Source organism: Vanacampus margaritifer, chromosome 8 (assembly GCF_051991255.1).
Source record: "Vanacampus margaritifer isolate UIUO_Vmar chromosome 8, RoL_Vmar_1.0, whole genome shotgun sequence".
NCBI lineage: Eukaryota > Metazoa > Chordata > Actinopteri > Syngnathiformes > Syngnathidae > Vanacampus > Vanacampus margaritifer.
This window is the reverse complement of record NC_135439.1, coordinates 3,972,294-3,995,623: the sequence shown is the minus strand read 5'-3', so window position 1 is coordinate 3,995,623 and position 23,330 is coordinate 3,972,294. Positions and strand designations below refer to the sequence as shown.

General features: G+C 40.6%; 2 protein-coding genes across 3 annotated transcripts in view; one reads left to right on the top strand and one right to left on the bottom strand.

The window, feature by feature from the left end:
• The window catches only part of tafa3a (TAFA chemokine like family member 3a), an 84,078-nt gene extending 81,602 nt beyond the window's left edge, over positions 1-2,476 (bottom strand). Inside the window, exon 1 of the mRNA XM_077572329.1 lies at positions 1,912-2,476. The gene's annotated coding sequence lies outside the window, so the exon portion shown is untranslated. The remainder of the gene's footprint in view (positions 1-1,911) is intronic.
• On the top strand, positions 2,425-23,162 carry ppm1j (protein phosphatase, Mg2+/Mn2+ dependent, 1J). 2 transcript variants are annotated; one of them, XM_077572305.1, is made up of 10 exons: positions 2,425-2,576; positions 15,153-15,267; positions 16,098-16,430; positions 16,765-16,877; positions 17,305-17,389; positions 19,306-19,424; positions 19,662-19,725; positions 20,615-20,722; positions 21,386-21,537; positions 22,084-23,162. In XM_077572305.1, exons 2-10 carry the CDS (start codon positions 15,175-15,177, stop codon positions 22,229-22,231), a joined length of 1,215 nt encoding a protein of 404 aa, XP_077428431.1. In that variant the 5' UTR covers positions 2,425-2,576; positions 15,153-15,174; the 3' UTR covers positions 22,232-23,162. The 2 variants fall into 2 exon arrangements, with proteins under 2 accessions (XP_077428431.1, XP_077428430.1); XM_077572304.1 differs by lacking the exon at positions 2,425-2,576 and adding an exon at positions 8,970-9,487.
• The last annotated feature ends 168 nt before the right edge of the window (positions 23,163-23,330 follow it).

The window sequence follows — 23,330 nt, the reverse complement described above, 5'->3', positions numbered from 1 at the left end:
TGGTCCCAAACAAAGGTGGCGAATCCAGGTCCAGAAAGTAAAAACCCTGCCACAGTTGGGCTTTAGCCTCAGGTGCTAGTTAGCTAGCTAGCTCCCTAGCTAACTCCCATGGTGCTCGTTTACCTGCTAGGGAGCTAGCTAGCTAGCTAGCACCTGAGGCTAAAGCCCAACTGTGGTAGGGTTTTTACTTTCTGGACCTGGATTCGCCACCAGCTAGCTAGGGAGCTATCTAGCTAACTAGCACCTGAGGCTAAAGCCCAACTGTGGCAGGGTTTTTACTTTCTGGACCTGGATTCGCCACCTCTGGTCCCAAATGTCCTTTGAGTTCCAAAATGTGTCTGACGGATGGTTCACCTGCCTGGAGACATGCGAACCACAAGAGAGTCATTTAAGAAAAAACGATAATCGGGACAAATTTGAGCTTGATTCCCCGCCGCCGATCAAAATCCGTAAAGGTCGCTTGTCGGAGGTCTCTCAAAGATTATCCTGACAAATTATTTTTTGGTGTTGGGTGTGCTAATCACTGTTTAGCAAACAGTCAGTGCCAACAATGCGACTTGTTTAACATTTACGATTGCGTTCAGCTAAACCACCCTGTCCTGCCCTGTTGTGTCAAACGCAATGCTGCTTTGCATAGGCTGGTGTCAGGTCGCATCCTTGCATAACCAAAATCACTTTAAAAATAAGCAAGCACGTATGTTAAAAATCTACGAGAGAAAGCCATTTTCAAGTGTAACATAACGCTATATATCAAGCAAATTTTGCCCTGGGAAAATAGAAGGGGGAGGTGTCTGGGAACATGTGCCAAATCCTATTGGTCGACCGGAGGGGCCCCGACCCCAAAATTGGGAAACTCACAAAATTCTCGATGGCCAGTCTGCCGCTGATCGTACCTCATCGTAAAGAATCAGAAAAAACAGTAACAAACGTCATTGTTGCATATTGGAACGTACTATAGCACAACATTGTAATGTAACGTATCAAATCGTAACGTAACGTTATGTAGCAACATCGCACCTCATCATAAAGAATCGTAAAAAAAAATAAAAATAGCAAACATGAAGTCATAAAGAATGACATGACATATTTTAATGTAATGTAACTTGTTATAACATATCTTGATGTATCATTAAATAAATGTTTTTAAGAAACGTTTTTAATACGTTTAAAAGTGCATGTGAGAGCAAATATATTTAAAAAAAATAATTTTAATAAAGTTTTTCATTTTCTCTCTGCATTAGAGGTTTTCACCTATAGCAGGTGGATGAATGGGGGTTCACTATTCGTCAAAGAAGCCATTATGGGATGTCACGTTAAATCACGCAGCTTTGGTCCATTTCAAGGATTCCGGTCCGATCATGCCGTATGGAACAGCTTATACCAAATTTGGAAATGAAGTAGCTGAAGAAGATTTTTTTTTTTTTTTGCTCCTCAGTAGCTAGAAGTCAACCCATGAAGCATCCCTGAGCACCTCTTACATGGCTTTGTGATGAAAGATACACAAATGGGTTGTCATATTGTGCATCATGACATGGTTGACGAGAACAGCTGCAGTCTTTCGCAATAAAGAGGATGAGAGACATCGCTGTAACTATCAGGAGGGGGGAGGGGGGGCTTGCTTTTCACACTCCTGCCGTCTGATCTGAAGATCACGTCGCAACTTGTGCTCTGCATCCACTCAACATGGATGGAGTGCAAGCAAGACAGCAGAGAATTCCGTGCGTCCAAAATGACGTGAAGATGCTCGTTTCAAGACAACGCGTCATGATTGGATTCATGATTATGAATAGACAACATATTGTGGGTGAATTGGTTTATTTGTGGGACATATCCCTAAGAATAAATAAATAAATAAAAAATAGCACATGCACGAACTTCATACATTGCAATTAAGAGCGAGACGCTTCCTACCTGTCGTCGTGCTGTCAATTAATCCCGAGATTTCATTTATTCTCCATTTTCAACCACAAAGCCCAGCCAGACATCGTGTTCTTCGTCTTCTTGTTCGAGCGAAAGCAATTTCCCCTCGGCTCCACAAAACATAACCTTCATATGAAAAGATTCACACAGTTTCGTGTTGTCTTGTTCTCCAGACGCGCGCAAACAATCCAACCCGGTCCGCACAAGTGTGATGGAGGCGAGAAGCAGCGAGTGGACTTGAAAGTCGATAAAAGTTGCGGCTCCTCAAGTTCTCATCTTCGGGTGCTTCCGAGCGTCTTGCGCACACGCCGAGCCGTCACGCATGCTTTCTACCGTCTGTCATTTCCCCCCCTAGAACAAATTTTAACATACAAATCCTCCATTCTGTGTAGCAGTTGCGGTTGTATTTTCTTTTGAGCTGCGTCTTTTTCTGGTCGGAAGGATGATTTAGATTGGCGGCGTCCGAGGGCTTGTGGATGAGTGACGCCGGAGTCGTCGCTCCGTGCCGCGGAGGAGCAGGGAACGTTTGCGCCGGTGCTATAGCGCCCCCCAGTGGTGATGTACTGTGCCGACGTCAGAGAGGGAGCCGACTTCACCTCACTCGCCTTGTGAGGAGGAGGAGGAGGAGGATGTGGCAACACCTTCACATTGTTTGGGTGAGTGAAACAGCACTTTCTATGAGACGTGAGACATTCTGGTCAATCCTATAGTGTCTTTTCTTGCCTGTAGTTACTATTGCATTCTAGACACCTTTATTGCATTGGAACGTATCATACAGTCGCATTCTGATACCGACTTTTTTCATTTTCATTTCAGAAAAAACTCAAACCTGAACTAAATATCATATACATTATTACATTAATAATGTTGCCTGATCTGGTCAACTGAGGATGTATAGAAGATAAAATAATGGCCTAGTATTCTTTTAGCACTGTAATGATGTATTGTAACATTTACGGTTGGTAGCCTACTGTACAACAACATAAAGTATGGTATCTCATAATGTAACATGTTGAAAATGTAGCCTATACATATTGTAACGTTGTAATGTTACGCTTTGAAACGTATCATACCGTACGTATCATGCTGTAAACTACGACATTGCAGCAGACAAACTATACTGTAACTGCCTCATACTGTACTGTAATGCAATGTCATGTATCGCAACGTATTGTGAATTTGTGACATATAGTCTAACATAGCATAGCGTATCATATTAAAAAAAGTGACATGATACACCTCATGATGTGACATACCGTGACAGTGTTATCATAACACATCACAAGTATTGTATTGTATAAAGCATATCATACGTTATTGAAAATTAGTGTGATGCGGCACCAAATAACAAATCATACTTTAATGTAATAGCGCAATGGAGTGCTTCGTAATTATTGTAACATATTATTATTGTAACATGTTGTACTGCATTGTAACATAGTGTTTTACCGTATCGCATCGGAGAGGGGGGAACAAATCATTCTGAACAGACCACAATACAGACCAATACCACAAAATAATCTCTCAGGAAAGAAAATGTTTAAACCGCTTTAGGTTATTACCACCCTGATAGGTTAGCAATAATGTGGTGATTATTTTTTCGATATTGAATATTCTATGAGGTCGAGCGTTTTCACAGTGTTGTTTCAAGCATTGATTTCATGACCACGCAGCCTCCACAGCGGAAGCTGCACGGTCATCTCTCTCCTCCAGCATTAGCGCCAGGAACTCTTCCCTCCACTAATTTTGTTATCATGGCAATTTTCTTTTCCATTTCTCACGCTTGCGCTTTTCTCTACGTGCTCAGTGCACCAAAACCCTCGGGGAACAATGAGTCTTTTGTGTCGCATCCTCTCTGAACTTTGCTCAACTTTTATCACTTTGCATTCCATCAGTCTCATCTTACATTACATTATTGCATTCATATTGTATTTTATGATCTAGCCATGCAGAATAATGTGTCGCAACATATCATAACAATGCGTCATACTCCATAATGAGTTGTAAAGTTTTGCACTGTAATGTAGATGACACCTCATGATAGATCATAATATCGGACAGTAATGTATTGTACCTCCTCATATGAAATCAGAACTTACTGTAACATAACATAACAAACTAAAAGTGGAAGTCAACCGACAATATTATGTTATTTGTGACCTCACGAGACATTCTGATTAATATTACATTTGTGGAATATGAGTTATGAAGCAAAATCTAGCCATTTTTATCCATCTTAGGGGGCGGCCATTTTGCCACCGGCTGTCGACAGAAGATGACATCATTGTTACTCAGGGCTCAGGCGACGACCAATCACAGATCACCTTGTTTTCTGAAGATTAGCTGTGATTGGTTGTTACCTCAGAGCTGGGCAACATTGATGTCATCTTTAGTCGACAGCAAGTGGCAAAATGGCCGCCCCCTGAGATGGATAAAAACGGCTGGATTTTGCTGCTTCACTCATATTCCACTAACACAATATTAACCAGAATACCATATTTAGACTAGTGGCGCTGCATAGAACATATTATTGTCACAAAAAATGGGTGTTGACTTCCCCAAAACTCATTCACGACCATAAATTCCTTTTAAAAAAAGATTAGTAAAAATTTGGGGCAAGAGGTGATACATTTTTTAAATTGTAATTAATCGCATGACTTCACTAGTTAACTCACAATTAATCACAAATTTGATATTGGTTCTAAATGTACACTAAAAAAATTCTAGGTTTTCATACTCTTGTTAACAAAAGAGAAAAACAAAAGTTAAACGAATAGAAATAGTTAAAATGTTTTTTTTGACGTCTATAGCTGTCAATGGCAGTGAATGAGTTAAACATGGGGAACCTGTTATCTATCCATGGAAGACAGCAGACACCGACAGGACACAGTTGTTAAATCCGCACTATATTAGCTATCACTCTAGCAGTAGAACATATTATTAATCAATATCATACTTTGAAGCATGGATTTGCTTTTTATTGGATGCTCACACCCTGTGGGAAGGTAATCATCCTGAATGGAAACACACGAGGACGAATACACAAATCCCGAGAGGGTGGATAACAAAGAATGTCAGGTCATTAGCATTGACCCGGGTGAGCCAGGATTTCCCGTGATGATATACGGCAACCAACACTGGGCCGCGGTTCTAAATCTACACGCCTCAATAATTGCCTATGAATAGGGAAGCTGCTCTTTTGATTCTATTTATGTCCGTCATTATATGATCCCCAAAGACATCATATTTCCCTCCTTCCTCTCTGTCACGCGCTCACAGAGCGAGGAGATGACCTCATTAATCTTTGGCGCATTGTGCGGACCCGTCTCGTCATCCTCCTGACACCGTAGTTTGTGACACGAGCGCCGCTCATTAAATCATATGACAGGATGAGGTCGGCCTTGAGGTGAGGAGTCTCAAGCTGTGCGGGCGCAGATAGCAGACGCCGCCGGCGCCCGCTTCTTTGTTTTGAGCGCTCCGACCACGGATGTGGCGGCCGAGGTGAGTCACGACGGAGCTGTGGTCACTTTGGCGTCGGAAAGGACAGGAGAGGCCTCGGTCGCTGAACCCCATTTGTTGTGTTTGCAACACTTGAAATAACATCTGCAAGTTTGACAGTAATCCCTCATCCACGATTAACAAACTAACCTATCCGTGTTTTTTTTCCTGTGGAACTTTTCCACAGCTAAGATGCCAGAAGATGCCACCACAGTCCTACCAGCCAATTGCTCTTCCGCCATCTTGTAACATGTTGGTGCCAAGGAGCTATGTTGAAGTGAGCTAAGGACAAACGGGATTTTGCTGCCATCTTGTGGCATTTACTCAAGTCAATTCAACGTTATTTATAAATTACTTTAAAACGAGCATCGCTGTATGCAAAGTGCTGGACATGATGGAACAGAAATCGGTCATGCAGTAAAGATAAGTAAAACAAGAACAAAACAAACATTGTCAGTAAGTAGACAAGTCAATAAAATTTACATCAATAAATTAATAACAAGAAGTAGGTAAGTGAATAAATAAATAAACATTGCTAAGTCTCAAGCCGAAGAATACAGATAGGTTTAAAATATATTTTTTTATGTTATTTGCTCATGTTATGTATTTAGTTATTCATTTATTTTGAATTACTTTATTTATTTATTTTACCAGACCTTTACAAATGGCCTTCACTACGTTTTAAAAACCAAACTTGGCCCACCCCACCTCACTCAGCCTTTTAAAAGGGAAGTCAACCCAAATATTTTATTTACAATACGTTCTATGCAGCCCTACTACCCTAAACACGGCATTCTGATTAATATTGCACGTGTGGAATATGAGTTAAGCAGCAAAATCCACCCGTTTCTATCTATCTCAGGGGGCAGCCATTTTGCCACTTCAACTATTGCCACACCTTCTCAGTTGAGCTGAGCTCTGATTGGTTGTACCTGAGCCCTGTCATTTTCAGTCGCCAATAAATGACAAAATGGCCGCCTCTTGACATAGATCAAAATATTTCAATTTTGTTGCTATATTCATATAACTATTAATCAAAACGCTGTGTTTGGACTAGTGTGGGCTCAAACAACATATTGTAAAGAAAATTTGGGGATTGACTTCCCTTTTAAGGCACATTAGTACTTTGTAAAAGCTTGAGTTACCTCAACTCTGTCAATAAGTGTAGATTGTATGTAAACGCTTACAATGAATGGCCGTTTCTATTCATTTATCTGCGATATGATTGCCAGTGAATGCGGCGCGGACGTTGATTGCGGCGGTTCAGCTCAAAATAACAGCACACCACAGGGAGCTGTTCGAAGCCTCCCTCTGAACCCTCGCTTGCCTTCATTGTTGCCAAAGTGTGTCTGAAGACATGTGGGACGACAGGCAAGCTACGGTGAGAGGGAAAATAGGAAGCATAATGGCCTCAGGATTGGAGCGAGCCATCAATAATGCAGAGGAAGCGGCGCTTAATGCCCCCCGTTAGTCCAACAGGTCCGCAGCCGCCGGGACAGTTATTTTTCCTCCGCCGCAGACACTCGGCTAGAGGCCGCTACATCAAGGCTTTATGGCTGTGCGTACGCACCGCGTCTTTTGCCGACCTCCGTCCCGCAAGAGCCATTAATGTGTTTTCATCAAGAGCCCGCCCGAAAAGGAGCGGCCATCTTGGCCGGCTCTCTAAAGAGGGCAGACAGCTGTAATCAAAGGCGAGTTCAAACAAAGGGAACCATGTTGGTTCAGACTGAGGTTGAGTCAGGTGATGGACACTGACAGCAGTGCACAAATACTATAAATTACAAAAGCCATCATGAATTGTGGCAGCTGAAATAGGAGATGATGACACACAACAAAGAAGCACAAGATGACGAAAGATGTCGACGACAAACACGCAGACTGACAAGACAAAGTACAAGATGGCCACAATGGAAGCCGCATTATCTCACTTTTATACTTTTTTTCGGTGCTTTGAATGAGACAAACACCGCCTGGTCGTCACATGGGTGCTCAGAGGAGGAAGAAGAAGAAGAAAAAGAAGCGAGATCGCTTCCTGAAAAAAAGAAGAAGATGTTGACAAAGATAGCATAGACGGTGACGAGGAAGACGAAGCAAAAGATGGCAATGAAGAAGCAGACAGCAACGAAGAAGTCAGTAGGGTAGAAAACGAAGATAACAAACAAGAGAAGGTGATGAAGTGACAAAAATGGAGAAGATCATGACTGTGAAAAAGAGAATGACAAAGAAGATGACCAAGCCAACGTTGACGGTTCCGACGATGACTATTAAGACACTGTTAATGAAGAAGAGGATTAAGAATTTGAACGTGCGACCTGAATTGTGTAGCAAGACATGCACCCATCGTTCTGCCGTTTCCTGTTATATTACTGTTTGCTACACTTACTTAAGTATTTAAACCGTAGCCACTATCATTACAAGTAACGCATAAACTCTATATCAGTGTGGACTTCTTTTGGAAGCAGCATCACGCACCATGCACTTGTAATACTTTGACGCCACCTAGTGGACAACCCACAAAGTGCAAGCTGTGATCTTGCAGTCCCCTTTGCTGCCTCCACAGAATAATGTTGTATTAGAAAAACAAAATATATAAAAATGCTAGAAATAACATGAAGAAACATACTTCCATCAATCCATCCATTTTCCAAACCGCTTATCCCTCACAATTCCTCACATAAAATAAAATAGATACATGAAGAAAAAACATTTAAATGTGTGGAAATAAATGAAATACATTTGGATAAAAACAACTTCTGCGAGTATACCGAATGTTGTGGCTGATGACAGATCGGGTCACAATAACAACTGTCTCTTGCAATATATTCAAATAGTTGCGTATTTAAAGGGAACTTTACAGCTGACATCAGAGTAATAGATAAGAATGAGTGGTGGACTGTGGCCTAGCAGATAAAGCACATATAGCTTCCTGTTACTTTGCCATTACCAGCTACTATGTAGACTTCAATAATCAACACACATGTAAACACATATGCTTTAGTTGTCTATTTGTATTATTTATTGACTTGCAATTGAGTAATATTTGTTAGTGTATTATTATGTGGGTATTGTATTTAGCACACAAAATATAAGGGCAACCAAAATATTCAAAAAATCAGTAGATGTTGCAAACTACAAACATAAGAATACAAATAAAATATTGTAAAATAATAACCGCACTGCAGTAACCATTAAAATAGATAATTATGCTTCTTACTAGACTGGTGTATCTTTTGTTCTGGTAAACGACTGTTCACAAGAGGGGATCCTTAACAGGCCCGACAAATTGATTTGAGGTTGGACCCAACAATCAGGTACAGTCCAATCATAAATATTGGGACATCAACAATTCTTTTTGGCTCTAAAAAACACTGTCTGCAAGGGATTTAAAACGAATCCAATGTGCGTGTTCCGATTAGCATATAAACAAAATCTGAATCTGAAAACATTCGGTATGTTTACATATGTATTTAATGAAGGTGGAGGATGTGCGTGATGCGTTCAAAAGCATCAGGATGCTTGTGTGGAGACTTGTGCTGCAGGATTACTGGCAGCCAGTAAAGGTTTTTTTCTTTCCTTTTTTTTTCTCGGTGCTTTGAATGAGACAAACACCGCCTGGTCGTCACATGGGTGCTCAGAGGAGGAAGAAGCAGAAAAAAAAGAAGCCAGATCGCTTCCTGAAATGCTCGTCGTCACCGGCTGCGTCTTCCGTTCGCCTCTCTAGCGCGAATCCTTTGATTCCTCTCCTTTTTATGTTCTTCTTTTTATTTTATTGTGCGCAACGCGAGTCGATGCCGACGATGATCAGCAAAGTGAAAAGCGCCATGTCCACGCTAGTGGGAGGGATGATGCCCCACGGCCACCACCACCATCACAACCATCACGGCGGAGGCGGAGGCGGCGGCTCGCAGTCCGGGGGAGCCGACGGCCTGCCGCCGCGTTTCCCCTACGGCCGCCCGGATTTCCTGGAGCTCACCCCGGAGCTGCTGCAGTACTCCACCGAGCACGCCTCGCGGCCGGTGCTGACGCTCAAGCGAGGCAGCAGGCTGCCCTGGCACACCGGATACGCCGAGTGAGTGCCCGACTGGCGTCCATTTGGGGGTTTCTTTGTGTTATTTTTTTTTTGTTATTGCGGCGCTTTAATCACACGCACGTCATGAACGAACGTGCGTGACGTTTGCAAGTGGCAAGTGCTTTAGTGCAGGATGCTCAGCAGCTCACAGAGCGCTGCCGCATCTGCAGCAGGCATTAAAACCAAATGCTGCTGCACTGGCCCCCTCTGGTTGTGCTGCAGAGGTTCTGCTATTCAGCTCCTGCTGTGCAGCTTCCACTGAGTAGCTTCTGCTGTAAATATTGATGCACTCAGTTTCTGCTGTAGGACCATTCGACCCTCAGGTTTTGATGCCCAGGTTCTACCATTGGTTTCTGCTTTGTAAGTTTGATCCTTAAGCTTTTGTTGAATAAGTTCAAAGTTGAAGTACCACTGATTGCCACGCCCACGTAAGAGGAGGGGAAATTTGTTCTGCTATGTAGGATCTAGCATCACCATCTTCTCCAAAAATACACCTCCTAAACTTCTGCTCTTTTGTTTCTCTCCTTCAACTTCTGCGATACAGGTTATATCTATTTTTGTGGTATTTTTTCTAGCCTTAGGTTCTGCTGTGTAGGTTGAAGGTTTTGACATCCAGTCGTAACCTCTTTTGGTCTGGCTTGTATAGTTTCTGCCCAAGTTTGTATGTAGAATCCACCATCATATTCTGCTGTATAGGTTCTACTCTTTGGCTTCTGCTGTAAATCTTGATGCCCTAAGGACCTCCTGTGTATGTTCAAGAGAATCTCAGGTTACACTGCACAGGTTCTACTAGGTTTGGTTCCGCCCCTAATTGGTCAATATATTTACCTACCTATCTATTGATCAATCTATCGGTTGTTAGCCTATCAATTATACTTCAATACGTTAAAAAAAAATGCAACGTCTTACTGACAATAGGCACACATTGGGCAATATAAACTTATCTTTCCCAAATGTGTGTAAATTAATTTAAGAATCATGTATGTCATTTTAATTGTGGCGTACAGTCTGGTAATATGTATTTATTGTACCAAATAAAATATCAGTTCCAACATTTCTATTTAAATAAAATACATATTGTTATTTAAGATAGGATTTTATTAAACAATCAAAACATATATATATATATTTATTTATCTTGTACATTTACCGTTGTCTTCTTAAGATGTAAACTTTCTAGCACAATTGTAAATAAATAAACACATAAATCAATAAAAATTTGTCCTCTCAGTATGACCCGGTACTAAATGGCCCATGGACTGTTACCGAGCCTCAGACCGCTGATTGGACCACTGAACTAAACTATTGCCACACCTGCACAGCACTATACTTAACTCTTTGACTGCCAGACGTTTTTAGAAAAGGGATGCCGTGGGTGCCAGCCGATTTAAGCATTTTTGACGGATCTTTCAAGGTCCACAGAAAATGATGTGTTTGGACTATGGAAACACACATACTACCAAATGAAAGATTGGACTCCCATCTTTCATCAGAAAAAAAGTTTGTTTCTACCTTATTCCGTTTTTCAGTAATCAACAATAGAAAATGGTTAGTTTCACCTCTGTTTTGAAAAAAAAACGTCTTTTAACGTCTTTGGCACTCCTCCATAGGATTTTACTAAACGTTATTTAACGTTTTTGGCAGTCAAAGAGTTAAGAAGAATACCCACTTTAGTCCAGAAGGTGCTGAAACATTCCTTGCTGTGGAAAAAATCTCCACACATTCTACTGCCGATGTGTCTGTTTTGCTCGATATAAAGCACTAGAGGATGTTGAGGCAAGGGAACAAAAACACGCTTAGTCATGCAGAGAGTCTCAATGGGTTTGCGTTTGGGGACGAGAGAAGTTTCTGTAATGAACTTAGTGACTTTAATTACTGTGACACTTCCGTTGCTCCTTGTGTGTGCACAATGAGTTTGACGTTTTGCCATCGAGCTGCTTTTAATCAATGCTAACTTGATGCGCCAACACATTGGACGTCAGTACACCCACGTGAGTGCACTTAGTCTAAAATGCTTTTGTCTATTTGCTGCATGGTCATACAGAAGAGGCACGTCGTTTCCAGGCTTTGGGATCATCCTGCAAAAGTGCAAGAAGAAACACAGACAAAAGAGGCAAAAAAAAAATAAGTCTTACTGGCCTGTCCTTTTTTCCTCCATCATTTTTAATTAATTTGGATGTAATGATTACAGTCAGTACACTGAAATGGCTCAAGCTAATCCCCCCGGTAATTACTTTGTATTACAACAAAAACGAGAATACAGGATGCACGGTGTTGAAATCCGCTTTGGGTCATAATATTCATCCGCTGGATACATTAGGTATGTTAGTAAACATTAGAAAAAGGAATAGGCCTAAAAGAGCAACAACAACAACAACAACAAAAAAGAGTTGAACAATGCATGCCAGAATATGATGTGTCTCAAAAATAGAGTTAGAATCCATCAGATTAGAAATAGCTTTCAGTATGATGCAGTGCTATACTTAATAAAATATTATTAAATGAATAGTTCATAAAAATGGAGAGCTATAATCAGTGCCCAAGCACCAGTTAGCGCCTATTTTATGGACCTCAGCATGCCCAAAAACTCACCAGTTTTGGCAAATGTGAGGTTCAAAAGTTGAAGGTTCACCTTGTGCTCATTCATTAAATGCTGTTAGCCAAAAATGTCCACCCTGTCAGCAAGCTAGCATAGTTTGCTGTTTGCATGTCTTCTTGCAGTTATTTTTAGTGTGGGAGCTTGATGACCAATAGTATTCCTAACAGCATACATCAACGTAATACAACATACAAAATTCAGTGGAATTTATTTTTGTTGGGGGAGGTTAAATGGGGAAGTGTCAAAAACAACTTATGGTGCTAATGACTCAAACCAAATAATGAGGTAATTGAGACAACATAGGATGCACTATTATTGGCCACAACCAGCTATCAGTAATTGATTATAATTAAAACTCGTCAATGTAGGACTTTGCCCGAAAATATCTTGACAATAGCCTTTTTATTTAACCAATTATGACTCAAACATCATCTAATTAGCAGATTGACACCTTAGCTGTTCACAATGGGTGCTCCTGCAAGCCTCTGGCTAATAGTTTTCAGGTTGGATTCGGGTTCGAATTTCCCATCCTCTGTCTGCGGATGTGACATCATGTGCGATCTCGTGGCGTTCCATTCGGGCTAAATGTCGCCTTATTTTGCTCAGTGATGATGTAGCTGTAGCATGCTAGCGGATGAATGAATGTTCTCATGTCAAATATATTGTTGACCTACAAAGTTTCTCAAATAATTGTATAAAACTTTTCTTAGCTCTCTAAACATGGATAATTGGTTATGACAATTCCAGCCTCTGTGCTGAGTCTTCAGTAATAAAGTTGTGTTTGTACGAGTGTTTGCAGCGTCCACATGAAGAAGGGAGTGTGCAGTTTCATTATTCGGCCACACGAGGCAGTAGCAATTCGAGCAGCCTTAAAGATGCACCAGAAATATGCATTTACAATACGTGAATTTGTGACGAGTGAAGCATGAATAGGTTGTATTTTCACTGAACCACATGACGATAGCTATAGGAAGTTAAGATGCAACTTTTATTCTACTCCGGCATGGAAACTGTTTCCACTCAGTGGGAAAAAGCAGGAAGTTGACACATACTATGTATTGCAACATCTACAAATTCTTGGTAACCTCAGGCAAGCAGGTTTTTTTTTTTCACTGAGCACTTCAGCTTCCGCCTGTTGAACTCTTTGCTGGTTCCAATACACAGAATTGGACTAGTAAGCGTCACTCAGGCATGGTTTGTGGTCACAAGGTGCGGTCATTGGTTTGTTGTTTCAATTCACATCATCCCACGTCGCTGACGTGAGATCTGATTAAAAGCTGACTGGGCTCATGTGACAAGCGTGACTCGCGTGGTTGCTGGGTTTATGAACGTAAACGGTGATTCACGAGTGAGAGAAATTATTTTGAAAGCTGAGCTAGTTTTATTGATTTATTGTTAGTTACTGATTGTTAGTTGAATGTTGATTCGCTGTTGGAGCAAAACTGAAGCGACGGAATAGCATTTTTTTCAAAATTCACATCACGATTATCGTGATCAAATTATCACAGTTATAGCCGGTATCATCTCCGAAATCAAGGGGGGTGGGGGGGTGTGCCGTTTGTAATATTGAAGCAATCTCTTTGTGCTGGTTGCATGCCAAAGAGGACAGCATGCTTTGGCTTTAAAAGCAAAGTTGAAATGACAATCATGAGACATTTAAGTCTCCCTCGCCATTAGTACTAATGTGCACCATCCCTGCCGTGCCAGTCCTCTGCTTTCAACTGATTAGAAAGGAGGGTGAAACGTTTTTTTTTTTTCTTTTTTGGAGAGAAAAAATATAATCCAGATTTGTTGGATTTGTCCATTTTGGCCTCTCCCATATCAGGCCTCTCTGTGACTATTTGGATAGCGAGCGGTCAGAGGTTGTGTTTGAGCTTCCTTTCGTTTGCATGTTTTGGGGTTCTTCCACAGGTTCGCCTCTTCTGCTTGTCTCATTGGGTTTGACTCACATGAGTGAATATTCATAATCCGCTCTCTACATGAATTAGCAGAATTGTGCAACAGGCTTGAAGTGCAAATGTGATGTTAAAGGTAATTGACAGTGACTACAATACACCTATACAATATAATTAATGAGATCTATTAGAACTGTACCAAAAATGTAACTTTTCACAAAAGATGACCTGCAGTAGTAATATTTTCAGATTTGATTATTCTAATTATTATCCTATCCATTTGATTAATTGAGCAATCAGATATAATGTTATTTTGCATTGCTAAGCAACAAAATATGCACCTGAGGTTCAGGTACTTGTCCACTTTGGATCACCATCCTATGTGGCTTTAAAAAGTGCTTTAAAAGGTGGGGCCTGGGCTGGTGAGTGATGTGGACGTCACCAAATGACAGTGTGTGCAGTTGACTATTATTGCTAGATCAGGTTTTAAGGTGGCGGTTAACGGGCTAACCATTAGCCAGTCTGCATGTTGAATGTGTGCCTTGTTACCTGTTTAATTTGTTACTGTTTGTTCACTAAAGCAATTGAAAGTGTAGTGCAAGGGTCCGCTGTAGTACAGTGTTTTTCAGTGCAGTTTTTCTTATGGGAAAAACATTTCTAGAATTATTTTTTTGATGTTTTTGGGGTTGCTGGAACGGATCAATTGCATTCCCATGCTTGTCTATGGAGAACGTTGACTTTGATTATAAACGTGGTCACGGAACGTTAAAACGGAATGTTAAATTCATATCTCAAGGCATACAGCAATTCCTTTTATTTTATTCAACTAAATGTAAAGCTAAATGAATGAGTTCCATCCATTGATAACTTTTGTGTTGTCACTGACAGGTTTTTGTGTAATAAAATCACTGCACAGTAATCAAGTTCTGCATTGTTGCACAAATGCATGCAGGGTACCAACGATGCTGCAGAAGCCCAAGCAACTCTCCACTTTAATGCCATTTTCCTCTGCATGCAGTCACAGGCTCATAATTAATCCCTTTTGCAAGTTCCCTGTGGGACGTATCCGCAGCTTGTCCCACTTTTTCCCCCCTGGCCGGGCAAAAAAAGCCAAACAAACATTTTTGTTATTCCGTCTCATGCGGCTAACTTGTGGCTCTTCCGCACCAAGGGTGATCAACGCCGGCAAAAGCATGCTGAACGAGGACCAGGCCTCCTGTGAGAAGCTGTTTGTCAGGAAGCCCAGCGGCAAACAGCGTAACTCTACTCTGCTGGAGGACAACGGGGTGAGCCAAAGTCAAAACTGCAGCGACAACATCCAATCGGGAGCCCGAGTGGCGGGACGTGAGCTCAATAGTCTGGCAAGCGACGCTCGCTCATCATTTATAGTGTACACTGTGTTGTCCTGATGGCAAAGTCACTGAGGGGCGACTGTGTAGCCAGAAATCCAAAGACATCCCGTCACTCAAGACTTCTACTCCAAAAAAAGTGTGATAACACAAATATAAATAACTAGAAATATGGGCAAATGGATGTCAACTATCTCCAGCATCTTAACTCATTCACTGCCATTGACGGCTTTAGACGTCGAAAATTATTTTTAACAATTTCTATTAGTTTAACATTTTTTCCACTTTTGTTAACAAGAGTATAAAAAAACTTGAAAAAAGTTGTTATTGTACATTTAGAACAGATATAAAATTTGTGATTAATCATGAGTTAACTATTAAAGTCATGCGATTAATTACAATTAAAAAATGTAATCGCCTGACGACCTAATTTTTAATAATCTTTTCTTTTTTTAAATAATCTTTTTTTTCAAAAAAGAAAAGATTATTAAAAATTAGGGCGTACATTTTTTAATTGGAATTAATCGCATGAATTAATCGCATGACTTCAATAGTTAACTCATGATTAATCACAAATTTTATATCCGGTCTAAATGTACAATATTTTCCCCCCCTAGATTTTCATACTCTTGTTAACAAAAGTGGGAAAAAATGTTAAACTAATAGAAATAATTCAAATTAATTTTTGACGTCTATAGCCGTCAATGGCAGTAAATGAGTTAATAACTTTTTTTAAATAAATACGGAATTTGCATTTTTTCTGTCAGGATGGCACGGGGATCCCCCTCTATTTCTGGGGCGTCTTTGACGGCCACGCCGGTTCTGGTGCCGCCATCATGGCCTCCAAGCTGCTCCACCGACTCATCCGGGACCGGCTGGGCGAGATCTTCCACTTGTTGAACAACCACGGTGGGGCGCCGCCGCCCATCTGCCTGGCCAAGAACGGCAGCCCCTACCAGGCCGAGATCAAGAAGGGGGCGGCGCAGGAGTCAGAGGAACCTGACGCCGTCAGCGATTGCGCCGTGCGCTACCACATGGAGAAGGTCGTCAGTCTGGAAAGCCTGGTGATGGGCGTCATTGAGACCGCGTTCAAGCAGATGGTGAGCAGATGAGAGAAAAAAATAACAAAATGGGTCAATATGGAGATAATCAAAAAGCCATTCAAGTGTAACGGGATAAATGCGGCGGACTTACGGGTTTCACACGTCAGCGCAGTTTCCGGCCGCGTTCCAACACTAACCCCCCCACACACACACACACCACCACCACCACCCCACCCCACCCTAAGCTAATGCTAAGCTAATATGCTAAGCTAACCTAAACCTAATTTTTGTTTTTGCCTATGCCATCTAATGTGGGTGGAGAATGGTGTCAAAGTTGGTCATTTTGAGATTTTGCCGTGACTTTTTCTCATGTGGCTTTTTTTTCTTTCAGGACGACCTGATCGAAAAGGAGAAAGCGTCATATGCCATTTCTGGTGGCTGTTGTGCCTTAGCTGCCATACATTTAATGGGAAAACTCTACGTGGCTAATGCTGGCGATAGCAGGTAAGATCAAACCGTGTGGTTTGTATCTTGAGTGTCGTTTCTTAAATCCCTACTGTGATATGCTATCAAAATCATATCAAGAACTATAACGTTTACAAATTTACAGAAAATAATGCTTGTTTGCACCTGCCACTCTTAGGGATTACCCATTGCTGTGCCTTTTAAGTGTAATGTTTTATTATATCTTTATCACAAATAGTTCATACTATTTTTTTTTTCAAATGCACCAGTTACTGTTGACATAATAGGCAAAAGGCTCTATACCTCTTTTATGGTTGCTTCATGTGCCCCCTGGTGTTTTTTTTTGCTTACTGCAGCCTCCTCACACTGTACTCCAAATTGGTCCTTCAGTTGACTGTACTCTTTAAATGTGTTGCTTAAAGAAGAAGAAAAAAAAGTTTTATCATTGCACTTCTTGTCACTGCAGGGCTATAATAATCCAGAATAAGGAAATTGTTCCCATGACCAACGAGTTTACACCCGAGTCAGAGAGACAACGGCTACAGTATCTGGTACTCATCGTCTTGTCATGATACGCTATTGAAACCATTTTTTTCCTCTTCAATCTGAAACCTCCATTTGGCTTTTTATTTGTAATGAGCACATACAAATAAAACCATCCATCTATTTTGTACTTGTCCTAGTTAGTGGGTGAGCTGGAGTCATATATCTATATCATATCTGACTTGTTTTTTATTAGTGAGAGAAGCATGATATACCCAGGACTGGTTGGTTGTCAGCCATAGACAACCATTAATAGCTGTTGACAATTTAGAGTGCTGAATGATGATGATGATAAAATGATGGAGAAAGTCGCAGTACAGGGGAAAAAAAAATAAAGGTCCACAAAGGAAGGCTAGAGTCAGATTTTAATTTGCGAACCACAGAACTGTGAGGTTCGTCCACCATGCTAAAATCCTGATAATCAATGCTAATTAAGAAAATACAAAAGGAATGATCCATTGTTTGACTTTGAGGATTCAAAACACGATCGCTATTCCTAACTCCAAGGACATAATGGTGGATTTATAGCATTTCTGCCTCACAATTCTGAGGTTCTGGGTTTGATTCCTGTGTGGAGTTTACATGCTTTTTCTTTGCTTGACCGATTACTGTTCATTTACACAATATTGTTTATTTGGTATTTTTTCATAATATTGTATCGCACTAAAGGGATTGATGTAGTATTCACCTGTTTTCTTTTTTTTTTTTTTTTACTCAGTAGGTTTAGTTATTTTATTCCAAAGTAAAAAATAGATATTTGCAAATGTCATTTTCCAAAAGGTAATCAGTCTGCTTTCATGAAGGACTACAGAAATCAGAGAATATTCACCGTTGAGAGGCATAAGTTAACTCTTTGACTGCCAGACGTTTTCAGAAAAGGGATGCCGTGGGTGCCAGCCGATTTTAAGCATTTTGACTGATCTTTCAAGGTCCATAGAAAATTATGTGTTTGGACTATGGAAACACACATACTACCAAATGAAAGATTGGACTCTCATCTTTCATCAGAAAAAAAAGTTTGTTTCTACCTTATTCCGTTTTTCAGTAATCAACAATAGAAAATGGTTAGTTTCACCTCTGTTTCGAAACAAACGTCTTTTAACGTCTTTGGCACTCCTCCATAGGATTTTACTAAACGTTATTAAACGTTTTTGGCAGTCAAAGAGTTAAGCAATGGCTCTAAATGATTACTCGATTGTTAAAATAGTCAATAAATTTGATAAATCCATTTTCCGAACCGCTTATTATTAACTCATTCACTGCCATTGACGGCTATAGACGTCAAAAATTCATTTGAACTATTTCTATTAGTTTAACATTTTTTTCCACTTTTGTTAACAAGAGTATGAAAATCAAAAAAAAAAATTATTGTACATTTACAACAGAAATAAAATGTGTGATGAATCGTGAGTTAACTATTGAAGTCATGCAGTTAATTACCAACAAAAATGTAAATGTAAATTTTAAGAAAAAAGAAAAGATTATAAAAATGATATGACGTCAGGCGATTACATTTTTTAATCGTAATTAATCGCATGACTTCACTAGTTAACTCACTATTAATCACAAATTTGATATCTGTTCTAAATGTACAATAAAAAGAATTCTAGGTTTTCATGCTCTTGTGAACAAAAGTGGAAAAAATGTTAAACTAATAGAAATAGTTCAAATGAATTTTTGACGTCTATAGCCGTCAATGGCAGTGAATGAGTCAATTTTGACACCTCTAGTTCATTATTTATATGACCCCTGTGATTCACTGACGACCAATCAAGGGCGTGCCCCTCCTCTCGCTTCAAGTTAGCTGACATAGTCTCCAGCCCACCGTCGACCATAATGAGGGCAAGCGCAATAAAAAATATATAAAAAAAACGGAATGGACTTTCAAGACCGTTTGCAATGAGTGTTGTTGGTGTGTTTGCAGGGCTTCCTGAGGCCTGAGCTACTGGGCAACGAGTTCACTCACATTGAGTTCCCGCGCAGGATCCAGCACAGCGAGCTGGGCAAAAAGATGCTCTACAGAGACCACACCATGAGTGGCTGGTAAACTCCCTAATTTATGCTCGACTAACTGCTGCCAATTTCCATCCGTTCACTTGCGCGTACGAATGCATTCAATCTGTAAAACAATGACTAGTGTTGACACAAAGCGTCCTTAGTTGGTTAAGAATAGCTCAGGACAAAAACACTAAAATATCTCTTGGTTTCAATTGGTTGAGAAATGTGTAACAAGGAGGCTAATATGTCACGTTTGACATTTTGGGGGCTGTTTTGTTGCAGGGCTTACAAGACAATCGTTGAAGAGGATCTGAAATTTCCTCTCATATATGGAGAAGGTAAAAAGGTAAGATGCAGATCCGGCACTTTCGGGTCTTGGGCGCTTTGCAGGCAGTTCGACTCGAAACACATTTTGACACCTGCGATCTTTAAATATGAATCTGCAACCTTTGTTTCTCATCTTCACGCCATCCTGAGAGAACGTTCATAACCCTTCGTAAATGGATTCCCTTCAACAGTGGATCATTCAACCAATCCTGGTCCACGCACTGATTTGTAACTGATTTTTCAAATATGCCAAATATACCTCACATAATGGGGACAAAATCAGCATGTGCTTACTGCTAATTTATAGTTTGTGTATTTCAGAGGACCAACACAGCACTTGACACACATGTCCACTCTACACTACAGTCATTTCCACAAACCAGATGTCTGTTGCAGTACCTAAACTGTCCTGTGATTGGCAGCATTGTGCCACAGTGGAAAAAAAAATACATTTTAGATTGAATTCTACATTAAAGATTGCTGGCCTGACAGGGCAGATCAGTACAGGGGAGAAAAAAACACACTCACACAACAGGGGTGGCCAAGTTCGGTCCTCGAGAACCCCTATCCAGCCTGTTTTCAATGTTTCTCACCACTAAAACACACCTGATTCATGATCAGGATCGTTATCAGGCTTCCGCAAAGCTTGCTGATGAGCTGATCATTCGATTCAGCTGCGCTAAAGGAGGGAGACATGGAAAACAGGCTGGATAGGGGCTCTCGAGGACCGAACTTGGCCACCCCTGACCTAGAGTAATTTTAAACAGGCATCTGATAATCAGCCTTTGCTAACTTTGGTCAAAAGTTGGGGAGAAAAATTGATACATTTATGTACACACGATTAAGGGTGTGTATGTGTGTGTGCCTAACTTAAGTGACTAGTTCTGTGTTGTTGTTTTTTTAAACAGGCACGGGTCATGGCGACTATCGGAGTGACTCGCGGTTTGGGGGATCACGACCTGAAGGTGTATAGCTCCAACATTTATATCAAGCCCTTCCTCTCGTGCGTCCCTGAGGTGAGCAAACAAACTGTAAAAATGATTTTGAAAAAAAAAAACAACTTTTGGAGTATCAGCTATACCTCGATATTGACTTCTTTTTTTTTTTACACGTTCTGGAGATTGATTTTCACTGATGAACCTTCCCACAATAATCTATTGCTGTTTGCTGCAGTAAAAAGTTTCAAAGGTTTATTTAAGTGTTATATTATCATCACCAAGCAAGATAATGACTGAAAACACAAACAATAAAGCAGGTCATCCGTGAAAGGGAATCTCCAGACCGTGCAAAAAAAAGTCATTATCAAGTTATAGCTGATACTCCAAAAGTTTTTTTTCTGCATCTTTCCATTGGATATCATTAGTTCCACTTTTCCATCTAAATGAATGGGGGGTACTTTCAGATAACATTTTTCCATATAAATTTCAACTTGCTTCAAAAATTCACGCCTCCTGGGTTCAAGTGTTCTTTTTATTCATTTATCTTTCAACTACAATTAATACTTTGTAATTTTCACATAATTCATCTTTCAATTTACTTCATAAGCATTCAGCTTTCAGCATTCCCACGCAATTTCTGCAGAAATTGCACTTAGCCTAGTCATCATGTGGAATTGTAATGTTAATATGTATCATAAATATATCAGGAATAACACGTGAATTAATACACCTCGCTGACAGGTGCAGGTGTACGACTTTGACGACAACAAACACGGCCCGGACGACGTCCTAGTCATGGGCACGGACGGACTGTGGGACGTAACAACGGACAAGGAGGTGGCGGACGCCGTCTCGGCTTACCTGGCGTGTTGTGATCCCTCGGACCCCATGAGGTAATCATTAGGTTAACTCTTTGACTGCCAAAAACGTTAAATAACGTTTAGTAAAATCCTATGGAGGAGTGCCAAAGACGTTAAAATACGTTTTTTTTTTTTTTTTTCAAAACAGAGGTGAAACTAACCATTTTCTATTGTTGATTACTGAAAAACGGAATAAGGTAGAAACAAACTTTTTTTTTCTGATGAAAAATGACAGTCCAATATTTCATTTGGTAGTATGTGTGTTTCCATAGTCCAAACACATAATTTTCTGTGGACCTTGAAAGATCAGTCAAAAATGCTTAAATCGGCTGGCACCCACGGCATCCCTTTTCTGAAAACGTCTGGCAGTCAAAGAGTTAAGGTGAGAGGGTGTCTTAGTGGCTGTGATTTTAATTTAAGTCATGAGAACTCAGCTCTATTCTTGATAGCTACTACCACCACTCATCAAAAAAAAAAAACTCCTAGAGCAGGCGTCCCATTGAAAGTCTATCCAGTAAAAGTGGGAGGGGCATATCTGCATAAGAGTTGGGCAAAAAAGAAGATGTGTGTTTTCTGCAGGTACACACTGGCCGCACAGGACTTGCTGATGCGCTCTCGAGGAGTCCTGAAAGAGCGCGGCTGGCGGCTTCCCAACGACAGGCTGGGCTCGGGCGACGACATCACCGTCTTCGTTGTCCCACTGGCAGGACACGAGGCCGAGACATGAGACGTGACAACTCCCAGCTCAAAAACAGAACACCCCCAGACCCCTGGATGAAGAATCGGGTCTGAGCAGCACCTTCATCCACCTCTAGATCTTTGGACCCTACACTTCCTACGACTCCTAACAGGAAATTTGCCAGCCGTGTTCCTCGATGACGGTTGCTGGTGAGATTTACCCCCCACCCCCACCCCCAAAAATGCGTAGTACTTCCTCTTTATGTTCAAGGCTGGGCAGCAACTTTAAAAACTCAGCATGGACTGCGCATCTTCACACCTCGCACAAAATGTGATTTCCCTTTTTGTAGCCTCTGTGTAGCGTCAAGAATGTGAGGAAACCAAAGAGATGCCTTCTTGGCACCAGGATGGAATGAAAACGTGGGGGGGAAAAAGGAGCATGGGGTTGAATTAAATGGACCTGTTCCTGCGCCACATAATCATTATCAGTCTGTATTCGTCTTTATTGGTGATGAAGGTAGGACAGCACTTGAAGAATGTTTGCACATATGATGTCGTTTTTATTGTTGAAAACTGCAGACAATGTACATGTTAAGCATGAAGGATCAGAATCATTGTTTTTTTTATTTTCTTCTTATTTTAGGATCAAATTAATGTCTTGGTATAGTAAGCTGTGATAAAATTCACACATATGCCTTATGAATAGATGAAAAGATGACTAAAGCGTTTGTATTATCACACCATGTGAGAAATATGACCTTAAATGTACTGTAATGTATACCTCTCTATTGTTTGTGTCATTGCGGTCGTTATTTAGATTCTCCATATATTTTTAAACAGTGCGGAAAATGTTTTATTTTTTATCTTTCTTATCCATAAGTGCTTGTTTGGGAAGGTGGTGTTTGGTATACAAAATAAGGCCGACTGAAATGTGAATGATGTCATGTTCCTCTTTAGAAATAAATCACAACTTTCCCATTTGTCTCGTTGGGCTGTTATATTTATTCCACATTTGTTATTTGCTATATGTTAGCATTGCACCTGCTAGTATAGTATTTTTAATCAGTTCTATTTAAAGTTTAGCAGGGCAAGACTTTCTTGGCACCTTTGTTTCTGTGGTTGTTTTTTTTGCGCTATAGTAGCATAGC

What these genes read in the sequence shown, in the direction of transcription:
- ppm1j (XM_077572304.1), top strand. Translation starts at nt 9,015, where the DNA reads ATGAGACAAACACCGCCTGGTCGTCACATGGGTGCTCAGAGGAGGAAG. An exon ending in GCTAATGCTGGCGATAGCAG is followed by an intron (nt 16,878 to 17,304) that starts GTAAGATCAAAC and finishes TTGTCACTGCAG; the next exon opens with GGCTATAATAATCCAGAATA. An exon ending in GACAACGGCTACAGTATCTG is followed by an intron (nt 17,390 to 19,305) that starts GTACTCATCGTC and finishes GTGTGTTTGCAG; the next exon opens with GGCTTCCTGAGGCCTGAGCT.